General features: G+C 44.1%; 1 protein-coding gene across 5 annotated transcripts in view; it reads left to right on the forward strand.

Annotated features, from left to right (window-relative positions):
• Nucleotides 1–13,731, forward strand: part of LOC118400166 (prickle-like protein 2) — a 127,981-nt gene that overhangs the window by 106,121 nt on the left and 8,129 nt on the right. For 4 of the 5 annotated variants that reach the window (XM_035796720.2, XM_035796718.2, XM_035796721.2 and 1 more), the window contains 4 exons: nucleotides 6,817–7,000; nucleotides 10,596–10,709; nucleotides 10,876–11,013; nucleotides 12,151–12,354. In XM_035796720.2, the coding sequence (XP_035652613.1) occupies nucleotides 6,860–7,000; nucleotides 10,596–10,709; nucleotides 10,876–11,013; nucleotides 12,151–12,354 (597 nt within the window). In that variant the 5' untranslated portion in view covers nucleotides 6,817–6,859. Of the gene's footprint in view, nucleotides 1–1,054; nucleotides 1,584–6,816; nucleotides 7,001–10,595; nucleotides 10,710–10,875; nucleotides 11,014–12,150; nucleotides 12,355–13,731 lie in introns of those variants that run through there. The other variant, XM_035796719.2, reaches the window with a different exon arrangement.

Below are 13,731 nucleotides of genomic sequence, written 5' to 3' on the forward strand. Positions count from 1 at the left end.
GAACTGTGAAGCAACACAAACATTGGCACAGACACATGCATACACACACACACACACACAATAGTATACGCACTATACATACACATGGATTTAGTACTGTAGATCTGTGGTGCAGCATGGGCCTGAGGGCAGAGTGTGTTGTGAAATCGGTGAATGTAATGTAATGTTTTTAAAATTGTATAAACTGCCTCACTTTTGCTGGAGTCCAGGAAGAGTAGCTGCTGCTCTGGCATTTTTAGTGTCCTTTTATTGTTCCCGGCACCTGTGTAATGATCATGCTGTTTAATCATCTTCTTGATATGCCACACCTGTCAGGTGGATGGATTATATTGACAAAATCTAAAATGCTCACTAACAGGGATCAAAACAAAATTGTGCATAAAATTAGAGAGAAATACACGTTTTGTGTGTATGAAACATTTCTGGGATCTTTTCGGTGTAGATTGGAAGTACAGTCAATTATGAACTGTTTTGTCCCAACGATGTTCCAATAGCCTTGTGTTCAAAAACGTTCTTGCCTCTCACATTTCCTTCCTGGTCATTGATGTGGATGAGGTGAAAAGTGTAGCTATTGTTCACCTCTGTGGTCCTGCAGAAAGTAGTCAATGACAGGGAGCTATTTCAGAGGCCTAGTAACAATGTTTTTTTATATATATCTCTGTTAATAAACTGCTTATAAGCATTTGATAACCAAGCAGTATGTAAAATTACCTCTTAGACTACAGTGTATTGGGAAATAAAGGCAGTTTGATTACCTTACTCCAGTCCACACTAGTATTCTGTAGACCATAGGCTATGACCCTTCTCCTCCACTATATTGGTAATTGTTATGCATTTTGTTTAGTGGTTTATACCTCCAATACCCCACAGTCTATTCATTTTCTACCTCTCTCTCTCTTAGCTGATTGCCAGGGGGCAGTTGATTCGGGGAAACGGTTTAATTTGCATGCAAATGATTCCAAAACACCAGTCATTCACACCGCTAATTATACCAACGTTAGGACGGTGACTTCCTGACATCACGGTTGGTCATTGGCAGTCGGGAGGTGAGGCGGTGGTGGTGCAGCAAGGCACTTATTCAGCCAGGCAGTCAGGCGAGTAAGTCGCTTCTCCGCGCTCCGTATGGTTACGCACTTAAAGTCCCTGTGGAACATTTTTTTACTTTCTAGTTTTCTGTTGCTACCTCCGAAAGGATTGTTTTGGATTTGTTCGGAACGTACACCTTTTAGGCTATTGTGTTATCTCAACGTAGGTGGACTAACTGTAGGGGTATTTGTGTTCAACCACTTATTGCTTGTTTTTTCTACACGTATAGCGTTACTTCCAAGAATCCGTGCGCTTGTCGGATGTGTTTGCGGAGCAGCTTGACTAAAATACTCGCGGAGCGAGGGGGACAATAGTCTAGGAACATATTGCAGCTTCGCACGGACCGGAGAGGGAGAGCGCAAGATTCGTAAAACTGTGACGCATGAATAGTAGGCTAGCCTAGACTATGAAAAGGTTTGCAATGATGAAAATGTGTTTGAAAACTAACATCACCGGAAGCAGAGCCATGCTCTCCCTCTCACTTACTTTGTAATAAGGTAAGCAAAGCCTATAATCTACCCTTTGCTCCATTATTTTGTATCAAGCTGTTATTGCGCAGTTGACAAGGCTATTTTTGCGCCCTGTTGTGTCCCTACCTTCACGACACTATCTATTTCTGTTTGTAAATTGTGGTTTTGTTCTGTGATTCTGCCCTCATGTACATTTTACCAGTAACTTCTCAAGTACCCCCCGTGGATAGGCAAAGTACCCGCAGGGGTCCTAGTTTCCCCGGTTGGGAACCACTGGCTTAGTTTACGAGGAAGAAATGACAGAGAACTGCCAGCCTGGGTGAACTGTTAATGCGGTTGAAAGGGTTTGATATTTTCTCACCGCAAGATAGGCTACACTGTAGAACACAGCGGCCAACAAATGTAGCCTATGTGGCTCTCTTGGTGTGCTCGATTTAAACAAAAATAATATCTACATCAGTGGGCTAAGAGTTTAAATGTATTTCACAATTAAGCGTTCATGGTTTAGAAGTAGGCTAAATGTTACCATTGCTAGTGCTACTACTTAGGAACGTATCATTCTTTAATTTTAAAAAAAGTGTGTTCTCGCACGCAATAGTATAAATAGTCCCACTATCTTCACCTCTCATTCATAGGCTATCCTCTGTAATGAGTGTGTTATTATAGCGCTTCTCTTCGTGGTGCGTGGTCAAGCTAACCAGAGCCTTTCAATGGGATTAGATTCTGTTGTGTTGCCTCTAATGATCTGGCACTGGCCGGACGCGGGATTGATCGAGTCAGGATAGGTCATTTTGGATTAGCATATGAACGGATTTACTGGGGAATAATGAATAAATTGACACTCCAGCAGCTGGATACGAGTCCAGGGGTAATGGAAATATCAGGCTGTATTGCTCTGAAACATATAGACTACCGGTTGCCTCAATTCATAGGCAACCAACCATCTGTCTTGGTATCCAAAAGGTCTTTTTTTGACCATCCATTTTCAACACCATGACGTTTTTTAATTCAGTCCATTAGGCTACATTTAGACTAGTTGTGTTTGTCAGCTTTTCAAACTTGCTGATCATTTTACAGATGGGTTCTTCAATGACAGTTTGACAGTTTGTCATCAGAACTGAAGTCTCAGGAGTCTGAAAAAACCTGCCCTCTCTTTGACTTGCCATGCATATGTAGCAGTTACCGAACAAGTAAACAGGTATGAATAATTAATAGGATCTTCTGGTATGAAGCTGCTGTAGCTGAAAAGCATCATGCTCAGTTAGATGTTACATAACTCGAATCCTTGCTCACTTCCTGCACTTCCCACTCTAAATCTGCACAAATCAAAGAGGCAGTGTAGAGAGATGACCCCCCCATTGCGTCAGGTGGTCGCAGGGCTAATCTCCATTAGATGGAACATATTGGATCAGTCACCAGTAATTAGCTGCTAATAACAAATGCCCTTGAGTTTGATTCCTCTTCAGAATGTTGTGCAGTTCAGTGATTTAAAGCTGAACATGCATGCTTCAATAAATTACCAAATTAGGCCAAACAAAGAGTAAATACTTTGTTCCTGTTTCCTTTGACACAGTACCATTGCATGTTAAAGGGTTTTCAGGAATGTAATCTTAATAGCGCTGAATGGAAATGTTCATCTGATCTCAGAGAACAAAAGGCAGTTAAAAAAGAAAGAAAGAAAGAATATGTCCTCTTTTCCACGCAAAACAAAAGGAGCAGAGACATTTTTCTGCTGCCTACCTCCAGCTGTTCCTCGAAACCTCTCCTCTGGGCTGCCATTTAAACATGGTGTCTAATCTGTCTGGAATGATGCCATGAAAAGCTGCATTGGCTCTCTGGGAGCTACTCCAGAATGAGTCTGGGAATCAAATCAAATTTTATTTGTCACATACACATGGTTAGCAGATGTTAATGCGAGTGTAGCGAAATGCTTGTGCTTCTAGTTCCGACAATGCAGTGATAACCAACAAGTAATCTAACTAACAATTCCAAAACTACTGTCTTATACACAGTGTAAGGGGATAAAGAATATGGGGTTCTTTTCAAATACCACATCAAGCCCTCTCAACTCCATGGCTGTTTTTCAGGAAGATGAGGGTTGTGGATGTCCGTATGTGGTTAACTTCTTGATGCACCCACCCCGTTAGCAGGATCATTTTCATCAACATCCGCTGAATTGCAGAGCGCCAAATTCAAATGAAATTACTACAAATACTGAATTTTCATGAAATCACAAGTGCAATATAGCAAAACACAGCTTATCTTGTTTCTATACAGCTTTTCAGCGAAAGCATAACAAGCGTTTATGTAAGAACATCTCTCTCAGTAGACAAAAATATTACAAACACTAGCAGATTGGTCACGAAAGTCAGAAAAGCGATAGATTAAAACGCTTACCTTTGATCTTCAGCTGTTTGCACTCATGAGACTCCCAGTTACACAATAAATGTTCCATAAAGATTGTTTGTATGAGAGAGAGAGAGAGAGAGAGAGAGAGAGAGAGAGAGAGAGAGAGAGAGAGAGAGAGAGAGAGAGAGAGAGAGAGAGAGAGAGAGAGAGAGAGAGAGAGAGAGAGAGAGAGAGAGAGAGAGAGAGAGAGAGAGAGAGAGAGAGAGAGAGAGAGAGAGAGAGAGAGAGAGAGAGAGAGAGAGAGAGAGAGAGAGAGAGAGAGAGAGAGAGAGAGAGAGAGAGAGAGAGAGAGAGAGAGAGAGAGAGAGTATGTCTAGTTAGAAGTTGTGTGTTGGTCAGTCTAGTTTCACCAGTGGATTGGGCCTGTGCGGTTGGTGTGTCTACTCACTGTGCAGTGTGTCAGAGTGTAGCTGTTTAACTTGGCTGTTGCCGGGGAGATGCGATGATTAACACTGCGGTGGTGAATGATTGTCTGCTTACATCCGTCTAAGGGATTATTGTCCTCTCGGATACCTTCCAGTCCATAAAGGGTTCCTGCTGTACTCTGGCCACGGAAGGCTTTATCTGCCCCAGGAGAGGAAAGGCTAGTCATGTTTAAAGGGGAAACCATCTACTTCATTTACTTCGTTCTCCTCCCTTCGTGGAGGCGTTGGTGATGCACTTGCATTACCAGAGTACTCCATTCCCCCCAATTGAAGTCGTGTAGATGACTAGTGTAACATGGGAGAGTGTTTCAGGCTGGAAATCTCAGTCATGTGCAGCATGTTGTAAATCAGAGGCTTAGGCCCTGGGCATATCTCTGCTAATTCTGAAGCAGGGAGATCAGATGTTTGGGAGGTGAATCACTGGACGATGGCCTCCATCTGGAGAGAGACTCATGGGTCTCACGGGACTCCAGCCCTCCTGCTCACATGCCCAGCTCAAAGACAAGGGGAACCATTGGCTTGGTGTTTTGTAAGGCCTCTCTCTGTCTGTATCATTTTAAAACAGAGACACTACTCTAACCAGGAATGCAGTGTGAAACACTCTCCTCCAGGCCCAATGTACTCCTCCAGGCTATATTTAAACCCCTATCGCTAAGCCTGCTCGCCACCAAAAAGGCAGAAGGAATCCGCTAGCATCAAGAGGAGTGGGAGGTGTGTGTGTGGCATATTTATTTAAAAAAATTCTTCTTTCTTTTGGCGTGGTTTCCTGAATCATCTCTCATGTGTTCTAACGTACATTCGGTGTGTGTGTGTGTGTCTGAGTACGTGTGTTTGTCTCCTGTTAATCACACATCCATTAGTAATGATGGGGGACTGCTGTATTGTAATGAGAGGACTCCGGATGCTTTAGCCCCAGGCTAGGTGTCCTACCTCTGGGATGGGCTGTTTAATGATCTATTCTCCTCCACTGTACGGATGAACTGGTTGTCAGAGAGCTGGCGACTTAGTCTGCAAGGCCTGGCTCCATGTACTACTTACCACTTCCATCAGTATTCATAGATTAGATATCTTGGCATTTCAGTATATGTTGCTTTAATATTCATGGAGACTGCTCTCTGAAGCCAATCGCATCCAGGAGCTCAGGTAGATTGCCCTTGCCAAAGGATATTGAAGAAGCAGATATCTGCCTTTTAGACATGTACTAGACCCCAGACATGCATCACTAGTTTAACTATTTTTAACATGTCAAAGTTTTCCACTAACATAATTGGGGAATCCATCTTTACAAAGCCATGTCATTTTTTTTTTGTTCTCAATAGTAATCAGCCCCCTCTCTATTTCACTTCATAATGCTCATTTAAATAACTAGTTAATAACAACCCATTGCAGATGCAAATGTTTAGTTTGCTGTTTATAAAGGCAGAAACGCTCTTTGGATGGTGAGGCTATATCAGGTGGTGTATCTAGCTAACTACACTGTTCTGTTTCTTTTTGCCGTCCAAAGAGGCCTTAAGCCCCTGTTCCTCTGACCCTGTGCTGCCCACCAGGCGTCTGGCTGGATTATGGGTTTGGCTGCCTGAGGCGCAGCAGAGGTTAGTGGATATGACCTGCAGGCTAACCCAATGTCTGCTGGTTACAGGGTCTGCTGCCCTAACAGAGGGCTTTCACCATGTGTATCTGTGTCTGGGTGTAGCCTAGTTCATAACTTCAGTTTGTTCTGTTTTTAAGGGGGGCACAAGTCACATATACTATGCTTAGATTGACAAGGACATACAAACGAAAGAGCCTCTAACAAACATTAGCAATTGTTCTTCTGTATGCAAACAAAACGGATACCTTGTGTGGGTTTGTTAACCCATTATCTGGTTCTTGATGAATGAGAACAGAGTTTTATCTTGTCTGAGCATCTGAGACAGTTTGAAGGTAACCTTGTAAAGACAGGAGGAGAAATGTGTATTTACAGTACTGCTTTCCATCACTAGCAGTTGCTCGGCGAATCATTTCCTTAACCGGTTTGTCATTATGTCCTCACTCGCGTTACCTAGAGAATTGTGGGAGCTAGAATGTCTCTGAGATCCTTCTTGCTCGGTGAGACGCACGGCAGGAAGCCTTGACATTTGAACCCTGGCCCTTGAACTATTGTGGAGTTTACATTTCATGTGCTTCGTTGCTTTGCAATAGAAAACCCTCAAAACAAAGATAGACATTGGAAGAGTTCTGAACTCAACCCACATTTTGCCGTAGGTACAAGACATATGTCCTGGTTAAACAGTGTTTAATATCACTATTCACTTTGACATGTGTCCACTCTAAGCTTTGCCTATGGATGGATAACTGTTGATCACTTTTATCTTCCCTGAAGAAAGATCTGTGTCTACTGTAAGCTTTTCTAACTCGTCTCTGCTCTCTGTCCCCGTGTCCTGTAGGAAGATCTGTGTCCATTGTAAGTGCAGGCTTGAGGAGCATGTGATGACGGCCGTGCCTCTAGAGATGGAGAAGACCGTCACTAAGCTGATGTATGACTTCCAGAGGAACTCCACCTCAGACGACGACTCAGGCTGCGCGCTGGAGGAGTATGCCTGGGTGCCCCCGGGGCTCAAACCTGAACAGGTATGAAAGATGGACACGCACACCGGGGAGTAGGGTTTGATTTCCCTCTGTTTTGGATCAAAGATTTCTTCACCGGCTTATGTTGCGTGTTTGGTGTTCAAGTAAGACGATTTGGTTTACAAGGGTTACGTGACGCCGGGTTTTGAATTAATATCTAATTCCTTCTGCTTGCAAACTGTTTACTCGTGGTTTCAGGAGCCCGTTGTTGACTTTGCTAGGCTGGGATATGCAGAAACACATGCCATGGCCTGTGAGCATCCAAGAAACCATCTTCACAAGGCCCTTGTGTACCGAAGGTGTGCGTGTGTGGGAGTTTTTTATTTTTATTAGACAATGAAACATTTATACATATGAGTTTCATTTTCTTGATGAACTGTTAGCAAGCCTTAATGCCTGTGCAATGGGGTGGTCAATACACTGTTAACTCGTCCCCCATTTCAGTCGCGCAAGGCTGAGCACAGCCATTTTTCATCCCCAAGGGCCACGTGACCTCCAGTTAATTAAGCTCCACTTTAAAAGCAGCAGAACACCGGCCTGCCAAACTGGAGACTGGAGAGGATAGACTGACGGATGGCTTTCCAAAGCAGTAGGGCAGTGAGACTGGGAATGTTCCCGTTAAAGGAGAGGCTTTGCATTGAGGAAATAAGCTTTAGTTTGTAGGATTTACTGCTGGTTGCATACTTACGTACATTGGATTTCCACCTATACAGTAAAGCTCTTCCAAACCTGACGTACAAGTCAGTCAAGTCATAGAAATGTGTTTTTTGACCCTGCACGGTGGGGGGAGGATACCCATTGAGGTACTTTTCAACGCCCTGCCCAGCCACAGAGGGAGATGGTGAATACCACCAGTTAATCTGTAGAATCTGAGCTCCATCCAGGTGTAGGTTTCTCCTCAGGGACACAGTCCCACTGCTCCATCAGGAGGAGCCTGCTATTCAGTCTCAACTGGTGTCAAGTCACCATTCTGTAACTACATATTTTAGCAGTCCACAAAGACTGGGAATAACTAAACATGATTTCCCCTTGCTCTGTAATGAATGTCTGGATTCGTGCAGTAACAAAATTGTATTAGCAATGTGAAACAGATTTTCAGCTGTATTCCAGCCACAATAATCATGCGTTTGTTATCTCTGAAACCAGGTATCAGAGTTTATTGGTTTTTAATTCAAAGGGAACTGAGTTTCCTGAACATTGCTTTTACTCATTTTTAATAGGACTGCCATTATTGACTGTTCTGGTCTCAGGAAGGCCCAGCCAATATGCACTCTCTCTCTCTCTCGATGTCAGAGGTAATAAAATGTCAGGAAGTTGCCAGGATACGGGAAGCTGAGACCAAATATGTTACTAAAGAAGCCATTACAGATGTCTCTGCTGTTGAAGAGGCAGATCACGGAGTGTCACAAGAGATGGGGAATAATCTGCTTTTGTCATCCAAGAGGATCTGGTACAAATCTTAAAGCTTTTATTATTTCATGCTTTTGTAGATGTAAAGATAACCTTTACACTTACATTGAAGGAAATGTCAGTCTGTTACTATTTATTGTACTTTGGAATGGCAGTCCTCCCTTCTTGCCCATGTGTGGCAGGCTGTTGCCATGGTGTTTTTTGTTAGTGTGATATGTCCAATAAACACTCACTGTTGCTTGTTATAGTGTGTCAGGATTGGTCTTTGGTTGTGTCCTAGACGCTGTCGGTCTCTCCCGTGAACGGAGATGAAAAACAGCTGTGGGGGAGGTTGGTTTCTAACATAAACCCTGCTATTAGATTTATCCTTTAAAAGCTGTATATTCTCTGTATAATTAGAGAGAAGATTCAATCTGAGGCCATTTACACTGAACAAAAATATACATGCAAGCTGTAAAGTGTTTCATGAACTGAAATAAAAGATCCCAGAAATGTTCCATATGTACAAAAAGCTTATTTCTCTCTGATTTTGTGCACTAATTTGTTTACATCCTTGTTAGTGAGACATTTATCCTTTACCAATTTCTCCTTTACCATCCACCTGACAGGTGTGGCATATCAAGAAGCTGAATAAACAGCATGATCATTACACAGGTGCACCTTGTGTTGGGGACAATAAGATGTGCAGTTTTGTCACAACACACAATGTCACAGATGTCTAAAGTTTTTAGGGAGGGTGCAGGAATGTCTCCCAGAGCTTTTGCTAGAGAATAGAATGTTAATTTCTCAACTATAAGCTGCCTATAACATTGTTTTAGAGAATTTGGCTCTACTTCCAACCGGCCTCACAACTGCAGACCACGTGTATCCACGCCAGCCCAGGACCTCCACATCCAGCTATTTCACCTGTGGGATCATCTGGGAACAGCTACCCGGAGAGCTGATGAATCTGGGTTTGCAAACCCGAAGAATATCTACACAAACTGTCAGAAACCGTCTCATGGAAGCTCATCTGTGTGCTCTTCATCCTCAGCAGGGTCTTGACCAATTTCCATCAACTTCGCACAGCCATCGAAGAGTAGTGGGACATCATTCCACAGGTCACAATCAACAGCCTGATCAACTCTATGCGAAGGAGATCTGTCATGCTGCTTAAGGCAAATGGTGGTCACACCAGATACTAATGAATTGATTTAAATTGACTGATTTACTTATATGGACTGGAACTCAGTAAAATCTTTGAAATGGTTGCATGTTGCCTTTATATTTTTGTTCAGTGTAGTTTCTATGGCCCTAATTACGATTATTATTATTCCAATCTGCTCATCCTTACTGGCTCTGGGGGGTGTGAGACCGTTTCTCAGTACACCTCGTGTCATAGAACATGTTGCAGAGTGTTTTGTTTTAAGTTTGGATGTCAGAGGCTTTCAATATCTATATATGTGTTGTTATTTTGTTGCAGTGAATAAATGCAGAAGGCGTCTTCATTATTCAGGGATATCCATATAGTTTTGGTGCCAGGCCCTTGGTACCGCACCCAAGGACAAAGCTGACAGGTTCCAGTCCAAAGATCCATTCATTAGATAGATGGGCCATTAAAATTGGCTACCTGTGGCCCTGTGGTCAGCACATATTAATTGCCTCTCCTGTACTTCTGGCGCCCTAATCTCTTCGTCCCTCTCTCTCTTTCCGTCTTCTGGCGCTCGATGCTCCTGAAATCACGGCCATTGATGAACACTGGCCCCGATTTCCCCCCCCCTGTGTAACTCTGAAAGACTAATACATTTCACCAAGATGACATTCATTGTTGGCCGGCATAATGTAAAGAATGTAGCAGTCATTTTGAATAGCGAGATGGGCGTTACGCCTCTGTCTGACTCACACGGTTCATTACTGTAATTTACTGTATGTGTATGTTCCTGTGGAAGGAGTTTCAAGTGGTAGTAACCACTTTTTTTGGTTACTAAATGATTCCATATGTGTTATTTCATAGAGTTGATGTCTTCACTATTATTCTACAGTGTAGAAAATAATAAAAAAATAAAGAAAAACCCTTGAATGAGTAGGTGTGTCCAAACTTTTGACATTTTCTTCCAATACTCATATAGTATTACTCACTTATGGGCCAATCTCTGTACCATGTCACTAGTGGTAGTGGCCTGACCAGCCCTGGTTTCTCTCCCGTTAGGTTCATCACTACTACAGCTCCCTGCCCGAGGACAAGGTTCCCTATGTGAACAGCCCAGGAGAGAAGCACCGCATCAAACAACTCCTCCATCAGCTGCCCCCACACGACAATGAGGTAAGACCCTTATCCCTCCTCCCGTCTGCCTCCCGGGCACACAGATATTGGGAAGGGGGCATTTGTCACAGTGACATCTTAACTCACTAGTGTCTCTAACTCTGGATCATTTGTCTTTGTCTCTGCAGCCCTTTATTACATGTTGAATAATCTGTGTGTTTTCCAGGTGCGTTACTGTAACACTTTGGACGATGAAGAGAAGAGGGAGCTCAAACTCTTCAGTAACCAACGGAAACGGGAGAATCTGGGCCGCGGCAATGTGAGACCATTTCCCGTGACGATGACGGGAGCGATCTGTGAGCAGGTACGGTAACTCCGGTGGGAATGGGACTGGTTCACTCACAGGCGCTCACACGAGAAGGGCAGAGGTAGGACAGACACATGGTAGAGGTTATACAGGGGTGGCCATAGTTGGATGGATATGATAGAAATACGCGTATAGTCATCTCTCACACGAAAAAAAAAAACACATTACAAAAGTGATCAAAGAAAATACTGTATAGGCAAAGGACTCGCCTTTCTTTTGTGGTAGAATCTGACAGCACCCATTGACATTTCTGTCTTTTATTGTGATTCACCCCGTGAAGAGCTCAGCTGACATTTTAAAAGAAGCTGATAAAAATGGAGCCTCACAATGAAGTCATGACCCAGCCTCTCAACTGTGGTAGATCTGCCTGTCTGTGTTTTCCCTCATCTCTCCCAGTAGCTTGGCCAGAACAAATGTCACACTGACACACTGATGGCTTCTAGGATCCTTGATGCTGTGTTTTTGATCCTAACTCTTCACCTCACGTTATACTGTGCCTTGGAACGTACCTTCCAGATTTGATCTCCTGAAGGTCGCAGTCTAGATAAACAAATCTTTATGTTGCTTTAGTCTACACCACATTGTTTTCATTCAGAAAAACACTCAGCCCCTAGTCATTCCCTTACTGTCCTGAGGCAAGTTCTGCAGTGCTCTGTTATGCGTATGCCCGGTTTGTATCCATGTTTTATTCACTGTGTTTCTTGCTAAGCAGACAACCACAGGAATGAGTGTGTAAGGAAGCAGATTGTTCTAAGGGTTTGTATTGATTGAATTCCCTCCCCTGGCTGACCTCTATGCGTAACAGGTCTGTGTGCCAGTTAGATCTCTGATTCTCTTCTCTCCCTTTCTGTCTCTGTCCCACCTCTCCAAATGTCCCTCTGTCTCCTTCACACTCTACCCCTCCTTTCTCCCCTCCCTACCATATCTCAATGTCTCGCCCCCTCATTCCCACTCCCTGTACCTTTCTCCTCTTCAAATCTTCCTCTCCCTGCTTCATTTTTCTCTCCTCTACCATCTCTCTCTCCTCTACCATCTTCTCTCTCTCCTCTACCATCTCTTCTCTCTCCTCTACCATCTCTCCTCTCTCCTCTACCATCTCTCCTCTCTCCTCTACCATCTCTCTGTCTCTACCAGTGTGGAGGGCAGATAAACGGAGGTGACATTGCAGTGTTTGCGTCGCGGGCGGGCCACGGCGTGTGTTGGCACCCTGGCTGCTTCGTGTGCAGCATGTGTGACGAGCTGCTGGTGGACCTCATCTACTTCTACCAGGAAGGGAAGATCTACTGTGGTCGGCACCACGCAGAGAGACTCAAACCACGCTGCTCTGCCTGCGACGAGGTAGGAGCAGACCCTGCTAAACACAAATCACATTGTATTGGCCACATGCGCTGAATACAACGGGTGTAGACATAACAGTGAAATGTTTACTTATGAGCCCATTCCCAAAAGTGCAGAGTTAAAATGTAAGACAAATATTTTCTAAATAAAAAAAATCAATAGTAACACAATAAAAACAACAACGATGCTATATAAACTCAGCAAAAAAAGAAATGTCCCTTTTCAGGACCCTGTCTTTAAACATAATTAGTTAAAATCCAAATACCTTCACATATCTTCTTTGTAAAGGGTTTAAACACTGTTTCCCATGCTTGTTCAATTAACCATAAACAATTAATGAACATGCACCTGTGGAACGGTCGTTAAGACACTAACTGCTGACAGACAGTAGGCAATTAATGTCACAGTTATGAAAACTTAGGACACTAAAGAGGCCTTTCTACTGACTCTGAAAAACACCAAAAGAAAGATGACCAGGGTCCCTGCTTGCCTTATGCCTTAGGCATGCTGCAAGGAGGCATGATAACTGCAGATGTGGCCAGGGCAATAAATTGCTATGTCCGAAACTGTGAGACGCATAAGACATCGCTACAGGATGGACAGCTGATCGTCCTCGCAGTGGCAGACCACGTGTAACAACACCTGCACAGGATCTCTACATCCGAGCATCACACGTATGGGACAGGTACAGGATGGCAACAACAACTGCCTGAGTTACACCAGGAATGCACAATCCCTCCATCAGTGCTCAGGCTGTCCACAATAGGCTGAGAGATGCTGGACTGAGGGCTTGTAGGCCTGTTGTAAGGCAGGTCCTCACTAGACATCACTGGCAACAACGTCGCCTATGGGCAAAAACCCACCGTCGCTGGACCAGACAGGACTGGCAAAAAGTGCTCTTCACTGACAAGTCGCGGTTTTGTCTCACCATGGGGGATGGTCTGATTTGCATTTATCGTCGAACGACTGAGCGTTACACCGAGATCGGGATCGATTTGGATGTGGAGGGTCCGTCATGGTCTGGGGCGGTGTGTCACAGCATCATCGGACTGTGCTTGTTGTCATTGCAGGCAATCTCAATGCTGTGCGTTACAGGGAAGACATTTTCCTCCCTCGTGGTACACTTCCTGCAGGTTCATCCTGACATGACCCTCCAGCATGACAATGCCACCAGCCATACTGCTCGTTTTGTGCGTGATCTCCTGCAAGGCCGGAATGTCAGTGTTCTGCCATGGCCAGCGAAGAGCCCGAATCTCAATCCCATTGAGCACGTCTGGGACCTGTTGGATCGGAGGGTGAGGGCCAGGGCCATTACCCCCAGAAATGTCTGGGAACTTGCAGGTGCCTTGGAGGAAGAGTGGGGTAACATCTCACAGC

Source organism: Oncorhynchus keta, chromosome 21, assembly GCF_023373465.1.
Source record: "Oncorhynchus keta strain PuntledgeMale-10-30-2019 chromosome 21, Oket_V2, whole genome shotgun sequence".
Lineage (NCBI taxonomy): Eukaryota > Metazoa > Chordata > Actinopteri > Salmoniformes > Salmonidae > Oncorhynchus > Oncorhynchus keta.